The sequence below is a fragment of the Callithrix jacchus genome, chromosome 2 (genome assembly GCF_049354715.1).
Source record: "Callithrix jacchus isolate 240 chromosome 2, calJac240_pri, whole genome shotgun sequence".
NCBI classification, from domain to species: domain Eukaryota; kingdom Metazoa; phylum Chordata; class Mammalia; order Primates; family Cebidae; genus Callithrix; species Callithrix jacchus.
In genome coordinates, this window is record NC_133503.1 from 97,140,883 (window position 1) to 97,159,296 (window position 18,414).

The 18,414-nt window shown below is 37.3% G+C and overlaps 1 protein-coding gene across 26 annotated transcripts in view; it reads right to left on the bottom strand.

Annotated features, from left to right (window-relative positions):
• Nucleotides 1–18,414, bottom strand: part of APC (APC regulator of Wnt signaling pathway) — a 147,806-nt gene that overhangs the window by 13,649 nt on the left and 115,743 nt on the right. For 7 of the 26 annotated variants that reach the window (XM_008991687.5, XM_078365043.1, XM_035291088.3 and 4 more), the window contains 7 exons: nt 14,748–14,846; nt 11,016–11,394; nt 8,434–8,529; nt 7,076–7,129; nt 3,282–3,421; nt 2,529–2,606; nt 1,576–1,692 (listed from right to left, as the gene is read on the bottom strand). In XM_008991687.5, coding sequence (XP_008989935.3) covers nt 1,576–1,692; nt 2,529–2,606; nt 3,282–3,421; nt 7,076–7,129; nt 8,434–8,529; nt 11,016–11,394; nt 14,748–14,846 — 963 coding nt within the window. The remainder of the gene's footprint in view (nt 1–1,575; nt 1,693–2,528; nt 2,607–3,281; nt 3,422–7,075; nt 7,130–8,433; nt 8,530–11,015; nt 11,395–14,747; nt 14,847–18,414) is intronic. The other 19 variants (XM_008991691.5, XM_078365044.1, XM_078365046.1 and 16 more) reach the window with 3 other exon arrangements.

Below are 18,414 nucleotides of genomic sequence, written 5' to 3' on the forward strand. Positions count from 1 at the left end.
GCATACATTTCAAGTTTATAATTTGATCATTTTTCATGCATGTATATACCCACAAAACCGCCAGTCCAATGAAGATAATAAACATTTATAACATCCCCAAAAGTTTCCTAGTACCCTCTCGTAATCCTCCCCTTCCCTTCCACTCCCAACCCCAGGCTACCAATGGTCTGTTTCCTGTCACTACACATTACCGCATGTATCAATAGTTATTCTTTTTCACAGCCAAGTCATACTACTTTGTACAAATCTTCTACAATCTGCTTATCATTCACCTCTGACAGACACAGTTATATCTAGTTTTTGGCTATCATAAATGAAATTATTGTGGATATTTGTGTGTAAGTCTACGTGACAGTGTAAGTTTTTGTTCCTCTTGGGTAAATCCTTAGAAGTGGAATGGATGGATCATATGGTAGGTGTATGTTTAACTTAAAAACACTGCCAAATGTTCTCCAAAGTGATCACACCATTTTACATTCCCACCAGCAGAATACATGATTTCTAGCTGCTCAACATCCTTGACGATGCATGGGTCAATCTTTTAAATTTTAACCAATATGGTATGTGTAATGGTATCTCATTGTAGTTTTAATTTGCATTCACTGATGATTAATGATATTAAGTATCTTTTCAAGGGCTTATTGGCCATATTCTTTTCTGAAATGTCTTCTATCCATTCAACAGTGTTCCAGGTATTTTTATGCAGATGCTAAGTCTATCTGAATATTATCTTTATAACTAATAATTCAGCTGAGTACTTTTCTATCCAATAAATTTTCAAGGATTTCCCAGGAATAAGATAATATATTTTACCAAAATTGTATAACCAAACAAACGAAAAAACAAAATCTTTTGCCTTTTCTGAAGAGGAAAGTTTTGAAGAAGAAAATGTAGGCTGTGGGTGTAGGAAGACTAGTTGGGTCAAGGGAGGCCTAGACTAGCTAAGGCAACTTACTTGGTCCCTCTCAGATTTCAAGTTTACTTTATTTTTCTTTTTAAATTTGACCTAGTTTCTGAAGCAGATGGACTGCCTGGAGATACTTACTTCTGTAAACAAATTCTTATTTGGTGATTCCTTACACTTGGCTCTGATCATCTCTTGATAAGTTGACCATCAAAATTTGACGGGATTGAGATTTGGAGAGCACAAAAGTAATGCTTATGCCAGTGGTTCTTAACTGTCGGTGACATTGTCTTCCTTCCCTCCCAGGGATATCTGACAATATCTGGAGACAATCTGATAATCATAACTGGAGGGAGGATTTATTGGGGCAGCCAGTTGGCAAAGGCCAGGGATGCTGCTAAACAATCTACAATGCACAAGTCAGCCCCAGCAAAACAAACAACTATCTGGTCAAAAATGTCTATTGTGCTGAGCTGAGAAACCCTGATATAAGGGGATATTAAATCCCCTTATATAACCTTTTCTACCTTAGTACTTTAGGAGTTCGTAGTAGTGTAAAACTGTGGACTGGTGAGATAAACAGGTAAGAAATTAGGGAATCTCATAGCTAAAAGAATGCAGCAAGAAAAGCCAAACATGATATTTATAGTACTAAATGCTTTCGAAGGTACCTTTTTAACTTCCAAAGCACATTCCATCAATGCTTTCACACTTCCAACTTCCCGCAATGTCTTTTTACTATTTACATCTGCTCGCCAAGACAAATTCCTCAAAACACTTGCAATAACCTGCAAATTAATCAATTTTAGATTAATTTATACATAAAATAATTCATACTACTTGCTTTTTTGTTTCTAAAGCTAGAGGTAAGAATAGAAATCTATTTAGAAAGAAATTCTGGCTAGGTGTGGTGGCTCACACCTGTAATCCCAACACTTTGGGAGGATGAGGCAGGAGGATCTCCTAAGACCAGGAGTTCAAGACCTTCCTGGGTAACACAGTGAGACCCTGTCTCTACAAAAACTTTTAAAAAATTAGCTGGGGGTGGTGGCATGCACCGGCAGTAATCCTAGCTACTTGGGGGGCTGAGGCAGGAGGATCCTAGGAGCTTGAGGTTACTGTGACATAATCACACTACTACGTTCCAACCTGGGCAAGAGAGGGAGACCCTGTTAAAAAAAAAATTCCTCCTAAATGCTACTAGAGTGCCAAAAAGAATTCCTACAGTGTAACTACAATATAACTAGTTTTCTTTTTCTAGTGTTAATGGAACTATATTTTAAACATGAGATACTAAATACTGAGCGACAATATAAATCAGGATATTAGCTGGGTGTGGTAGCACACACCTGTAATCCCAATACTTTGGGATGCTGCTGAAGTGGGCAGATTGCTTGGACCAGGACTGGCAAAACCCTGTCTCTACAAAAACCACAAAAATTCACTAGGCATGCTGGTATACACCTGTAGGTTCAGCCTCAAGAGAATAAAGTAGAAGAACTGCTTGAACCCAGGAGGCAGAGGTTGCAGTGAGCTGAGATCACACCACTGCCCTCTAGCCTGGGCGACAAAATGAGACCTTGCCTCAAAGAAAAAGAAAAACAGTTGAAATTCTTAACAGTACCTGCTGTAAGTCTTCACTTTCAGATTTTAGTTGGGCCACAAGTGCTCTCATGCAGCCTTTCATAGAGCATAGCGTAGCCTGCAAATTAGACACAGAGCAGAGGATCATCAACAAGATAACTTGAAGCCAAGCTTTATTTTTGGCTACTAAACGTCAAATTCAGTTTTCATTATTTTGTTTTAATCGTAACAGATATTTCACCCATAAAAAATCTAGAATAAGATTACCTAACTAAGAGACAAATATTCCCCTAATTCTTTGCTATCTGTTCTTTCTTTGCCAAACTGGAGAAATAAAGTGAATAAATGGTAAGAAATGATAAGCAACAGGTTTTAGAGTAAAGTCTCTTATTTGGATGGAATCAATGTGTGTCTAACACTTACCTTGGTTATAAGAATTTTCAGATTTTTTTATCTCATTCCTAGGAAATGTTTTATCTTTTATTTTTTAATTCTACACAGACAAACTTCTCTAGTAATGGGTCACAGAAATGACCCCTACAATTATATTCTTATGAACAATGTTTTTAATGCAATTACATAAATTCACTGCTGTGTTCCATCTGCAGATATACCGTTTGCCTTTGTTTAGGCATAAGACAACCCAATAAGTAAAGATAAGCAGATGTGAAGCACAGGTTTTTATTAGTCATTGTTTAATGAGGAGAGTGACAAAAACAAAATCAGTAAAATGTGTTTGTATGAAAGTAAATTAACTGAACTATCTTAAGAAATGTATGTTATAAAAATATACCTTGTTGGCTACATCTCCGAAAGTCAAGTTTGTCAAAGCCATTCCAGCATATCGTCTTAGTGTAATACTGTAGTGGTCATTAGTAAGCCCATACATTTCACAGTCCACTTGCAATAATTCTGCAATGGCCTGTAGTCCCCCTAATTTAAAAAGGGCAAGAGGAAAAAGACAATCATCTAAAATAAAACAAACTGGTACCAAGTTGGTAATTTAAATATTAGAAAAAAAATCTCAACAAATGAGAATATATGGTTTAAATTCGCCTTTAGAATTTTAAGCCATAAAAACTGTTATAAAGGACTTTTGTGTTATATATTTACAAAGTACAACTGACACCTATTCCATTTATGCAAGTGTCTCCACCCTCCAGCCCCTTATCTTACTGAGTGAAATAATAATTATTTTCTATTTACTGCATATACACTACACCTTGCCAACACTGAAGAAGGCTATTTCCTAACACTAGTTCTTCCTTAACATAAGCAGAAAAAGGTAACTACTTCTTGTTACTAGGGCTTTATAAACACTCTCTATTGTCATACACTGTAGCCTAATTACTTTAATTTTTTTTTTTTTTTTGGCAAATAATTACCCTTAGGAATACTGATGCCTTTAAATGAAACTGTGTATGAAGAAAAACTTTTTTCTATGAAAAATGATTGTTCAATTTATTATTAAGTTATATAAAACTACTTATTTATATTTTTAAAAATATTTCTTACTTCTCTTTGGTAGTATCAAATACTAACTATACTAAGATTTAGTATTTTCTTTCCCCTGATTCTCTCTACTAAAAATGCTCAATAATGCCCACAATGGCCAACACTAGGAAGTCCAGGAGAAAACAAAGGGAAAGGAAAGGGAAAGACACAAAGGAAGCAGCTTAAAAAAAAGTGAAGCAAAAGTGAACAAAAGAAAAAAATGTATATGGAGGCTATTCAAAATATAATTCATCAAATACTAATCATCATGGGACTCAAAAAGAAAAAGTTGAATATAAATAGGCAATTCTTAGACACTACAAGTCTAAATAGGTCATTAATCAGAAAAAGAGCCAGTGCGTTAATATTTTTTAAGTGATATGGAAAGATCAATATATAGAAGAATCTGCAAGTTTATAAAACAAAGTTCTGACTTGGCTCAAGAATCCTAAGCCAAGGGATTTAACTGCAGGAAGATTTATGCAAATCTTTATGACTAGCAGGAATGACAGACACATTTGAATGTAGGTAAGTGAGAATTAATTTGGTTAAAGAAAATCCAAATCATATTTAGGAAAATTTTCCTCCACTCACCTTCAACAGTGGCAAAATATCATAGACAGTGAACAAAAATCAGTCACTGTCTTTATGGAGACAGCACAGATTGAAGCAAAGACAGACGAACTATACAGAAGCACAGGGTGATATAATAGGTGAACTTAACCTAGACCTGGGATTAAAGGATGAGAGTGTGTGTGTGTGTGTGTATTTTTTTTTTTTTGATAGAGACAGGGTACCACTGTGTTGCCCAAGCTGGTTGCAAACTCCTAGGTTCAAGTGAATTCTCCTGCCTTGGCCTACCAAAGTGCTGGGATTACAGGCATGAGCCACCAGGTCAGGCCAGATGAATGTGTATCTAACAAGGGTGGGGCAAGAAGAAGAAAGATGCATTCTAGGCAAGGAAACAGCATGTGAAAGGGCCCCTGGGCCTGAAATACACAGCAGCAAGGAGAGGACCATAAAATGAGGCTATAAATATGGGCAGATGCCAGATCATATAAGACTTTATGTATCACATTGAAGATTTTATGCAGAAAAAGGAATAATTAGATGCACATTCTAAACAGATTATTATGGTTTCAGTGAACAAAATGGACCGTGAGTGGAAATGGGAAGAGAAGTAAGGTGAAGTATTCTAGAACAGGAGAGACAACAGTGGCTTGAACTAGAGATGAAGAGAAGAGCGATGACTTAAGATACTTTTAAATACCAGAATTAAAGCAGTCAGTTGCTATTTGCAGGAGATAAGAATGAAATCATGAATGATTTCCAAGATTTTGGTTTGAGCAACTGGGTTGGAATTTCTGAGAAAAGGAAACTGGGAAAGAGAGATATTCAGGAATGAAGGAAGATTATGAATTCAGTTTGTGACGGTTGAGTTACAAGTGTCTAAAATACCACCTAAGGGAAGATAAGATGTCACATAATCAGTTCAATAATGTGTCTAAAACTCAGAGCGAGAACACAGGCTGAGCTGTACATTTGAAAACAAAAACTATAACTGAAGGAGAGAGAAAGGAAGAGAGCCTAGGGCAGAGCTTCCAGGAATTCTACCATTTTATACTTGGGTAAAAGAAAAGGATCTTGTAAAAGAACTTAGAATTTTAACCCACGAAATTGACATGAACGACCTTAAGACTGTGGCCTGGTATACTGATGAGCTCCCTAAGATATTGAGTATTTTAAAGCAGAGGATCAATACCAAAACAAAATAAACTATGCCTTTTGTCTGTATAAAATCTTGCCTGGTGTGACAATAACTGGAATACTTTCTTAAGAAAGATAAAATACACCTAAAGAAGTTGCCAAAATGGCAATACATGATCAAAGAGTTGAGTACACTTGTATGGAAAAACTAAAAACCTTAGGACTTGATACTGAAAATAAAGATTAAATAGGAATGTGGGAGGTATCAACAGATCCAGGAAAAACATGGCTAATAAAAAAATAACATTAAAAAAAATTTAGACTATCAGATAAAAGAGGACGTGCTTTTGGATTTCAGGCAAACAAAAAGATTTCAGAAATTTTTGAGGCATAGAATTCATAGGTTAAGACTATAAATGGATTCACTAAAACACGCAAATTCATGACTGGATTGATACACTCAAAACCTGGTTGCTCTAAGAAAAATCAGGATGTTTCACGGTAATGCAAAGATGATGAACATGTCCTTCCACATTTTTCTTTGTGCCTGTTAGAAAACAGTGGTCTAAACAGACTACAGTATTGCCCGATAGGGTAATACTACCAATAACAGAGCACTAGCAGACTCAGGTGACATTCAACAGAATCCTAATTTAGACTCTTATGAACGAAAGACAGACTGACAATTTTAAATTGGATATTATTTTTGTTTTATTTGATTTAGATAGTCACCATTAGCATGAAATGCCTTGTTCTAAAATAAATATCAGAGGTTCAGCAAGAATATTCTATTGGTGTTTCACAGAATTTCCTGAACATAAGAATCAGCCAGGCCACTTGTCACAATGCCTAGGCTCTTACTCTGGAGATTCGATTTGCTACAGGGTCAGATAATCCCTAGTTTGACAAGTGCCTCTGGGTGATCATTATGATCTAGATATTTTGTGAAACACTAATGCAAATAAACCATGGGTTTCTTGAAAGCCAGGACTAGGTCTTAATCATTATAAAAATCTAGTGCCTAGCACAGTTTCTGGGACAGATTTGGAAATCAATAAACATACATCATGGAAATTATATTCTAAAACTTCTAATACTAGTAAGTGCAAAGTTAAATGACCTATAGTTGTAAATCTTCACATATGTATAAATAACCACCCCAGCTGACAGAACTAAGGACTTCTCCTTCATCTATTTGGGATTTCTTTTCTCCTTATCACTTACTGCCAAAACCTTGTGCAGAGTTGTACTATTTCTCCGGCAATCCACAAACCCTAATCCTCCTTTTGCCCCGTGCAAATCTGGAGGTGAGGAGTGAGAAGAAGGTAATCCCCTGTGGCTATATCCCCAGCAGTCACACCCCCGAGGCCCCATCCTGCTCCTCACCTGAAAGCCCCTGCCCTAGCTCCTGTGATGAAATGCCCCGGGTAGCCTTCCTACCTGAAGAAGGAAGAGGAACAAATACTGAGTCTAGGTTTTATTTTGAAATCCAGATAATTAATGTCTTAGTCCTAGTCTACAGTCCATTGGAACACAGGAACATTTATAGAATAACTTTTGTGGTATCTTAAAATTAAATGTTTTCCTATTTACTCATTTTTTTATCCCCTTCCTGTTATGATTAACATTTTAAAAAATTTAAAATGTTCACAAATGCTGAGATTGCACTTAGGAGGGGAGAATTCGTAAGATTAACTGAGATTCCACAAGAGACCAGGGGGAGAAAAGAGAATCAGGTAGGCCAATTGCTAGGCCACTAGGAAGGAAAGCATGGCTGGAGGGCAGGCCTGAAATCTTAAGGTACAGAGCCTCCCAAAGTGATGACTCTGAAGGAGACAATACTCATTTTTGGCTGTTCAGGTTCTCTGTGTAAGAGTCTCATGACTTTATCACTTTTAAGATAAATGACAAATGAAATGATGAGAGGGTATGAATACAAAGTGGGGGCTGGAACATAATGTAACATAAACAGCACAAAAAGCAAGGGCACAGTTACACTAAAATGGGAACTAAGTGCATGGTTCTTGCTTGTGGCATGACTAGAGAGATCCAGTTCACATGAGATGGTTCAGCATGATGTAATTTATAAATACCACATGTACAAAAAGAACCTAGAAATCAAAGAAAAATCGTTACATAAAAAATGAGTACATTGTTGGTTATATAAGGTTAAGTGTGTGATAATACATACCTAAAGGAGTAATCATTCCAAAATTAATGAAATGTTTCTGACTTAAAGCATAATGCTTTTCTCTATTAACCAATTTCAAAGACACCAGGCTGCTTATGAAGAAAATCCCGTAAAGTGCTGATAACCATGAAAATAAATGAAAATCTTAATAATAATTCCTTCTGATGCTCATCAAAAAATAACTGAGTTCAATCATAATACAGTAGCTTCACATTTTAAAATAATTCAAATTACTCTCTTCATCAGTTGGCACACAGAGTCTACTTTTGACAAATGGGACAAAGAGTGACCCATTTTGTTACTTTTTTTCAATCTTTGGCTTTGATTTTGAAAGTTAGTTTATAACAGGGTAGCAGTTTTTGTGATTCAGGATCCTTTCTCCCCTGGAAACCAGGGTACAATTTTTTGAGGAAGCAGCTGATAACAGAAGTTGGTGGTCTTATATCCTAATTCATCAATGATTAAAAATCTTCATTTACTATCCTGAATTTCTACCATGATTTAAAAATCCACCAGCAATTTTCTATGGCATTAAAAAACATTTTTGTCTTACCTAGTTCATTCATTGCATGTCTATGCTCTTCATCAAACGAAAGTTTCATTAGAACACACACAGCAGGACAGATCTGATGTTCAACAGGAGCTGGCACTGAAAAATAAAACATAAACCACAATGCTTTGTTATTTGAAAAGCAATGATGTTTACTGTATTTTAAAAATATGCAGGGATCACTAATATACCCCTAATCCACAGAATTTTAGTGGATCAACAAATATTTGCTGAAAGGACAAATAAATACGACAAATGTGGAACAAAAAATAGGAATAAAGGGCTTTGTTTCCATAAAAATGTTTACCACTCATCTGCCCTTGACTAAGTCTCTTAGAAGTCTTGTAGGTTTTTGATATTACTCATGTAGCTGATAATTTAAAATTATGTTCAGTATACAAAAGAATAAAAACATTTTGGTAAAAAAAAAGGCTTAATTTTCCTTATAATGTCTTTCTTTTCTTTCCTTTTTTTTTTTTTTTTAAATGGGGTCTTGCTCTGTTGCACAGGCCCAGGCTTGAGTGCAGTGATCATAGCTTCCACTGCAGCCTTGTATTCCTGGGCTCAAGTGCCCCTCCTGCCTCAGGCTCCAGAGCAACTAGGACTACAGGCATACCCCACAACCACTAGCTAATTTTTAAAATTTTTTGTAGAGATAGGGTCTTGTTATGTTGCCTAGGGAAGTCTTAAACTCTTGGCCTCAAGTGCTGCTTCTGCCCGGGCCTCCCAAAGTGCTAGAAATATAGGCATGAACCACTGTGCTTAGCCCAGTTTATAATTCTATTTAAACTACTGTCATGAGTGTGGGTTAAAAGCACATGGTACTGGGTGCAGTGGCTCACACCTGTAAGCCCAGCACTTTGGGAGGCTGAGGTGGGCAGTAGGAGGTCCAGACCAGCCTGGGAAGCATAGCAAAATCTCATCTCTCTTTGAAAAAAAAAAAAAAAAAAAATTAGTGAGTTGTGGTGGTGCAGGCTTGGAGTCCCAGCTACCCTCAGGAGTGAGCCGTGATCACACCACTGCATTACAGCCTGGGTGCTTGTAAGACTGTGTCTCCATACAAACAAACAAAAAGCATATGGCTGTGTACAAATGTGGTCTCTAGTACAAAAAGTTAGACAGATATACTAGACAATAAACAGAAATTTTTAAAAAGGGTATCCAAGACAGTGTACCTCCACATTCAATACTATGCACAAGGTTTCAAAACTCATTTGACATAAAGTAACTTTTTAAAAAAACTTCTCAAAAGAAATGTTATTATATTCTATTTAATTTTTTGAGAACAAATATCAAGCCTACAAAAACCTGGGTCATTACATAACTGTGGACAGCCAAAGAAAACGATCCAGAAAGGCAATGTTCTCCCAGTAAAATCTTAATAGTTCTCCTCACCCCAGGACAAATAGATATAAAAGGCAATCCCTGCTTTTTTCTTCTTCTTTTTAAATTTTTAAAAATAGAAAGAGGGTCTCATTATGCTATCCAGCTGGTCTTGAACTCCTGGGCTCAAGCAATCCTCCTGTCTCAGCCTCCCAAGGTGTTGGGATTACAGACATGAACACCACACCTGGCCTTTCTTATTCTTGAACATTTTTAGATTTCAAATAAATTCACCTTCATACTTAAGCTTAACAAAAATCTGCTACGGCTTCATAAGTCATGTCTGTATCATCTCCTCTTCTACTCCTCACATCAATAGGCTGATACAGTAGAATCATCTACTTGTCATGCACGTACGTATGTGTGTGTGTGTGTGTGTGTGAGTTTTTACCAGGTGAAAGGAAGGTCTTACCTTACATACTTACTGCTTTTGGTTCCTGGCTACAGGAATGAAATAAGTTATATCATCACAGGTCCTAATTTCCATGCTGCTCCTGAGGAGTGGGGTCAGTTTCTACAGGTCCCTTCCTGAGTGAAGAGCTGGGTGGATTATCACTCCCAGCAAGTGGGGCCCATTGTCTACAGCTGGATGGTACACTAGGAAGAGCACTGAGCTGAGAGTCAGGAGGTATGGGTTCTCTTCCTGGTTCTACCACTTACTAGGTTAAGTCCTTTAGCTCTTGTAAGCCTCAGTTTCTTCATCTGTAAAATGGAGATAATACCTTCCCTTTGTATTTCACTAGATTATTGTGAGGAGCAAATAACATAAAAGATGTAATGCTGCTCTGTGTCCCCTGAATATAATGATATGCAAACGTAACAGATTATGGTTTGGACACTAACACCTGAAGGAACTTAAGTAAAGTCACTTACATCTATGAAATGAACTTCAGCTATGAAGTGAAAGATGGCAACATAAGTGCTCAGATTCTTTCTAGCTCTACTAAGGCCCTACATGCTATGACTGTATACATTTCTCTTGACTTGCTGTTCTCATAGTAGTGTACATACCATTTTCCTTGGCTAAATTTTTCTAGGGAAATACAGACTTAAGCTTTTAAATATGACAGTAGCATAAATGGCTGATATGAATTTCCTTCTCTTAGTCACAAAGACAACATACTAACTAAAAATATTTTCTATTTAAAAATTTCACATTTGCTTTCAAACATGCGCTATGATGTACACTATAGAGAACATACTTGGATTTTTGTCCTGGTCCATGCCTTGTTCATGGGCTTCCTGCCACTCCCAACAGGTTTCACAGTAAGCGCGTATCTGTTCCAAAAGATGAAGGACTCGGATTTCACGCCTGCCTCTCTTGTCATCAGGCTGTGAGTGAATGATGTTGTGGAGAGCTGCACTGGCCCTGGCCCGAGCCTCTTTACTGCCCCGGGAATTTCCCAACAAAACAGAGTCTTTGTCATTGCCATGTAAAAGCTGGATGAGGAGAGGAAGACATCCAGACTGTCGCATGGATATACAGCTGTCTTGGGAGCTAGACATAGCTAGCAAAGTTCGAGACATATCATCCTTATCATGAGTACCAAGCATTGACAACAATGAATACACCATTTCCACCTGTGGGCCAAATGAGTTTAGAAACAAAATTATGACTTTAATATCCAAAAGCCAAAACTAATCAAATCATGAATGGAATATTTACTCTAACTCAAAAAAAAAAGAAAAAAAGAAAAAACCAACAATCCCTGCCCTCCCTCACCAAAAAAAAAAAAAAAAAACAAAACCATTCCAGGATGAAGAAATCAGTGTTATTTCAAAATCTACATATCATCACCAATTTGTTTATGTGAGTAAATAACACAAGTGGTAATATACAGTATTAAAAGAAAAAGTAAGTTCTTGCATACGCACTAAAAAACTGTCAGTGCTGTTTGCCTAGATCAGTTGGTGCTAATCACTTTGACCATGATCAGTGAAAACCTACTGATTTCACACACACACAGAATGCAGTTTATCTAAATTCTTTACATAGTTTAAAATTCTATCTTACTTCTTTTAATCTATACCTATAAGCAATAAATAGAAAACAATTATAAGTATGAATTCTCAGCCATCACTAATTCTTGTCAGATAATACTGTTAAAACTATATGATTAAAAATTTTTAAATATTTTGTCATAAAAAGGAAAATGCCACGATCATACTGAGAGTGAGAGCCAAGATTTGTTGTCAATTTTTAAAAAAGCAACTGTTCTAATTACTCTCTGACAATAAATTCTAGGTATTTACTTAGAGCAGATTAGAAACAGGAGCCCAGTTATCCTGGAACATGATCCACTCATTTCAAAGACAGAGGATATTATATAAAAGTAGAGACTAGTATATAAAGAATGCGTCATCTCTATAATTCAGTGGTTCTCAATTGGGGGCAATTTTGTCCCCATCAGGACACATTTGACAATGTCTTAGAGACATTTTGGTTGTCACAATTGCAGGGTGGGTATTTTAAGGGAATCTAGTAGGTAGAGACCAGGGATGCTACTATACATTCTACAATGTGACAAAGAATTATCTGGCCAATAGTGCTGAGATTTAGAGGTGCTGCCTTAAATATGTAAAGACACACATATGTCTTTAAGATATGAAAGTTTTTGGAAAGCAGTATAGGGCTATGGACAAACGGGTTTTCATCAGAGCAAGGTTCAAATTTTGGCTTTACCTCTCAGGAGCAAGCTGTGTGGTGCTATTATATAGTTAAGCTATTTGATTTCCCTGAGTCTCAGTTTTCTAAGCTGCAAAATGGGAGAAATTTACCTACCTAACAAGATTTTCTCCATTAAGATGAAATAAATTAATACATGTATAGGATAGTAGCTGGCATTCAAAATACATAGTAGGGTCTTTATATTATCATGCATAAATCACTTCAAAAGGAAACACAATTCTAATTGCCAGTTTTCATACAACAGTACTCTTAAAGATTCGAGATTTTCTTTATAGTAAAAACTACATGTTGAGGTTAGATCTGGAATTAAATTTACATGCCTAAAAATTTTTTTGCTTCAGTTTTCTCATTTAGAGGAGTATCAACACCTCACAGGATTTTTGAGGTGACCAGAGATAATGTACATATAACTCTTGGCACAGTTACTGGCATATGAGGTCCCAAGAAGTAACTACTGTCAATTATAAAAAGGATTAAGCCTCATAGTAAGAGTATCATTGATTATTTTAAAATTCATTACTAAAATCAACATTGTTATTTCAGTAATATGTTTCCCCAGAGCTATCATGTTATTTACAGTAAAGAAAGTATACAGAGTATGTTTGAAAACAATTAATGGAATTATTTAGCATTAACTGAAAATATATTGTTTAGTAATATTAGAATTTCATCTTTGTTAATATTAAAATCTCTGATGGGCCAGGTGCAGTCGCTCACACCTGTAATCCCAGCACTTTGGGAGGCCAAGGCAGGTGGTTCACCTGAGGTCAGGAGTTCAAGACCAGCCTGGCCAACATGGTGAAACCCCACCTCTACTGAAAATACAAAAAATTAGCTGGGTGCAGTGGCACGTGCCTATAAACCCAGCTACTCAGGAGGCTGAGGCAGGAGAATCGCTTGAACTGGGGAGGCGGAGGTTGCAGTGAGCCAAGATCACACCACTGCATTCCAGCCTGTGCAAGAACAAGACTCCGCTTCAAAAAGTAATAATAATAATAATAATAATAATAATAAATAAATATCTGACTTTAAAATAATAATAAAGTAACTATTTTCCTTTTGTTTTTGAAATGGAATTTCACTCTTGTTGACCATGCCTGAATGCAATGGTGTGATCTCAGGTCACCGCAACCTCTGCCTCCAGAGTTCAAATGATTCTCCTGCCTCAGCCTCTTGAGTAGCTGGAATTACAGCCATATGCCACCGCACCCAGCTAATTTTGTATTTTCAGTAGAGACGGGGTTTCACCATGTTGGTCAGGCTGGTTTCGAACTCCTGACCTCAAGTGATCCACCCACCTCGGCCTCCCAAAGTGCTGGGATTACAGGTATGAGCCATTGGGCCTGGCTTAAAGTAACTATTTTCTTTTCAAATATTATTCCCAAATCCTCAAATATTTGCTAACATTTATGAAAGATACTCTAAGAAAGTTCACTTATCAGCACGAAATAACACTCAACTTCAACAATTTTTCCATCTACCTCCATACATATGTGCAGGCACTGTGTTAGACACAGCAAAAGGTAAGTAAAAAAACCGTTCATGTTTTCTAAGATAGTTTCATGAAAAATGTTAGTGATTCAAATGATGCAGATGGATCACATGGGGAGGTAAGAGGACCTTGGGAATCAGAAAATGTTCTGTAAAAAGGCAAAGCCCAAGAAGAGTTTTGAAGGCTCACTAGGTTTCTAACAGACATTTATGGTGGTCCCTACCATTGCAGGCAAGGAATGGAGGTGGAAAGTCACAGGGAGTGTTCAGGAAGAAGGAAGTGAGCCAGTTCGGCTAGAGCTCAGTATTCTGGCAGAAAAGTGGATGGAAAGACTGAAAAAGAAATATTAGCTGATCTGACACTTTTTATAATCCTCATTTTTCCTTTGTTTATGCTTCTTTGCATAAAAAGATGTCATTTCTTTAAGAGACTGTAAATCAGAATTCTCTACTACAAAGTGGTGCCATCTCATTCACTGCAACCTCTGCCTCTCAAGCTATTCTCATACCTCAGCCTCCTGAGTAACTGGGACCACAGGTGTGTGCCACCACACCAGCTAATTTTTGTATTTTTAGTAGAAATGGGGTTTTGCCATGTTGCCCAGGCTGGTCTAGAACTCCTGGCCTCAAGTGATCCACCTGTCTTGGCCTCTCAAAGTGCTGGGATTACAGGTGTGAGCCACCATGCCTGGCCAAGAACATCTTAGCAAAATATTCACAGCATTAGTGACCAGGGTTTATAATCTTCTGTTACCTTGGTTCCCAGATGACTTGTCAGCCTTCGAGGTGCAGAGTGTGTGCTACTAGAACTCAAAACACTGGCTGTTTCGTGGTCCATTCGTGTAGTTGAACCCTAAAAATTAAGCAAATTATAGATAGTGTAATTTAGACTATAGGTAAATACAGATAACTTCATGTTACGGTATACCAAATGAAATGTCTTTAGGATAAACAAATACATCAGAAAAAGTATGACCATTTTAACTGTTCAAAATATTTTTTACCTATAAACTTACTACGTATATTTTAGAGAAAAACTAAAGAAAAGAGGATTTCTTGCATATGAGCATTAAACTCCAGTATGGACCTAACCAAAGACTAAAGAAATTCTAGGGTAGTAATTTTTCATAGATAAAAAGAAATAAAACGACATTCAGATAAATATAAGTTGACTGATGGGAAGAAATGAAGGAATGTCCAAATTACGAAATGCTCGAAATTGCCAGAAAACTAAGTATGAATCTAGCTACAGTCCAAGTTCTGCAAGATGTCACATTTTAGAAAGGGCTGTTTGAAACTTTTACTGGAGAAAGACATGAAAACATAAATGACTGCATCCGGGCATGGTGGCTCACGCCTGTAATCCCAGGTGCTCAGGAGGCTGAGGCAGAAGATTTGCTTGAACCTAGGAGGTGGAGGTTGCAGTGAGCCGAGATCAAGCTATTGCAGTTCAGCCCAGGCAACGATGTGAAACTCCGTCTCAAAACAAACAAACAAATAAAAACCATAAATGAATGCAGTGCAATATGATATAAATACCGCAGCAGAATGAACAAAATACTAAGAGAAAACAGGAAGAAAGAAAGTACTGCTTAGGGACTATTAGAGGCTGTATACAATCAGTAACATTTAAGGCAGGCATTTTGTGACAGAAGACTGATGGAGGAGACTGTGCAAAGGTGCCAATACAGAGAGCATGGAGTTTTCCAATGAAATGTAGCTAGAATGCAAGGTATGTGGTGAGAGAGAAAGGTTGGGTTAAATTATTAAGTACCTCATGTAATTTCAAAGATGTTGCTGTCAAACTGTGGACGCTGTGGAGTTACTGGACTTCAGGCAGGAGAATGGTACAATCAGAATTATGTCTCAAAAAACAGGATGGAGAAATCACAGGTAGGAAATGAGGGAGAGGGTATTTTCAATAGTTGAGTGGTTCTGAGGACACAAACTAAGGCAGTGGGAATAGAGAAGTGGGGATGCCCCTGAAGGATACTTAGGGGGTCAAATTAATTGGTTTGAATAACTTGATTGGTGAGTAGAGAGGTTGCGAATCCGCCAGGGGAGGTAGCTCATGCCTATAATTCCAGAACTTTGGGAGTCCAAGGTGGGCAGATAACCTGAAGTCGGGAGTTCAAGACTAGCCTGACCAACATGGAGAAACCCCGTCTTTACTAAAAATACAAAATTAGCTGGGTGTGGTGGTGCATGTCTGTAATCCCATCTACTTGGGAGGCTGAGGCAGGAGAATTGCTTGAACCCAGGAGGCAGAGGTTGTGGTGGGCCAAGATCATGCCATTGCACTCCAGCCTGGGCAACAAAAGCAAAACTCCATCTCAAAAAAAAAAAAAAAAAAAAAAATCTGAGATAAATATCTGAGACCTATCAAAATATAAGCCATACCTAAATCCATTCATTAATAATTAAGGAAATGACTATAAGAAGTATCAGCAATATTTGCAGGCACTGTTTTACAGTTATCAACTTTGGAAAATGAAAGGTAAAATGTAAGTTATCTGAGGACAGAAACTTTATTCCGTTCACTGCTGCATTCTTAGTACCAAGGATGGTCTTAGGCTTAGTAGGTATCCACAAAATATTTGATATTTGTTGAATTACGAATAAATGAGGAGCTATCAGTAAAATCCCTAAGAATGTCAAGATGCAGGACATCATTCTAACTGTCTTTTAGGTATAGATGCTTTGGCTAACTGGAGAAGGGAAAGAGAAAACCACAATGGAAGTAATAGGTTTTGAGGACTGTGAGATGGCACCTCCTACTCTAGAGAGTACAAGGGGTAGAATTTTGGAACCAACACACCTTATAATTTCCTTTTGTGCATAAATTTCACTTTTGGTGATTTTTTTTTTTTTAAGAGACGAGGTTTCACTATGTTGCCCAGGCTGGCTTTGAACTCTTGGGCTCAAGTGATCCTCTCACTTCAGACTCCAGAGTAGGTGGGACTATAAGCGTGAGCCAATGAACCTAGCTATGGTGAGTGTTAGGAACGTTTTCTCCCCATTAGCTAGCAAACTTACTGTTTGCCAGTTAACTTCCACTTTGTTAGATAACACAGAAAACTGTTAATAATGCATTTCTAAGTGATTCCTCAGGATTTTATTAAATAATAATTAAGTGCTCAACCAGAGATTTCTGAATTCATTATAAATTCCTTGTTCAAATTTGTTATAAAGTCCTTAAATAGGTTATACTCCAAAGTTAATTTTTATGAGGGCTGCTTAGAACTTCTGTGTAAGTCACGTTATAAGCTAAGGTTAGGTTTTCCTAACTAGTGCATAAAACTGTTTTAGATCATCATTCACAATAATTAGTTATTTCAGATGAGCATTTTTAAAGAGAAAACTACATTTGTCAAAATTCATTCAACTGTACACTTAAAATGGGTGCATTTTATTGCATGCTAATCTTTCTTCAACAAAAGTGATCTTTAAAAAAAATCCAAACTTGAGAGGTTTTTAAATATGTGTCCCCATATAAAGGCAAGAACATCTACTTACTCATACTCGCACAGGAAGTCTGGGGTTGGACTGAGAAGCCCATTTCAGAGTCCAGAGTGCCTCCCCTTTCCAGTGGCTACTTCCTTTGTGGGTCTGGACTCTTTATGCCTGATTAGTCCTTCAGGGACAGTTCTAGGATACAGCTAATTAGTACTCCTCCTTAGGGGGAAGGGAAAAGAGGCAGCAAGACTCATCTTACATCTTTTTCCACTGCCACCAGCTACTGACTGCTTCTGGAATGGTCTTTAAATCCACATGTAACCAAGCAACAAATATTGCCTGAGGTTCTGCTACTTTCCAGGTAGTATGCCAGTCACCAAGGATATAACTAAATAAGACACTGTCACCCACACTACACACAGAATCTAGACGAGGAGCTGAACATGAAAATATGTGTGGGTAAGTGCTTTGACAGAGACTGTACGAACATACAGGAAGACACACAATTCAGTCTCGGCAGTACAGGGAAGGCTTCCTGAAAAAGTGGCATCTGAATTTGAACTTGAATTATGAGGAGGAATTTAGTTAATAAAAAGAATGAGGGGAATTAGCCACAGGGCAGCCCAGGCAGAGGCAGAGGCATAAGCAAGGATCAGAAAGAACATGGTGTGTTTGTGTTTGTATGGAGAGGAAGGGGAGGGAGAACTACAAATAAATCTGAAGATAAATAAGGAGCTCTCTCTGGTTCTAACAAATAAGAGGATAGATCTGAGGGACCGAGACTCAGGCTAATGAGGATAGTCAGGGCTTTTTATTCCAGTAAATTCAGACAAGGGACCTTTTTTCTTAGTCTGTAGTAGATGGGAAACGAGTCTTTGCTCTGAAGCAAACACACAATCTTTGAAGATATCTAAATATTTTTACTGTTTGTAGGTAGCCTCTAAGATAGATCTTTGCCTCCTGGT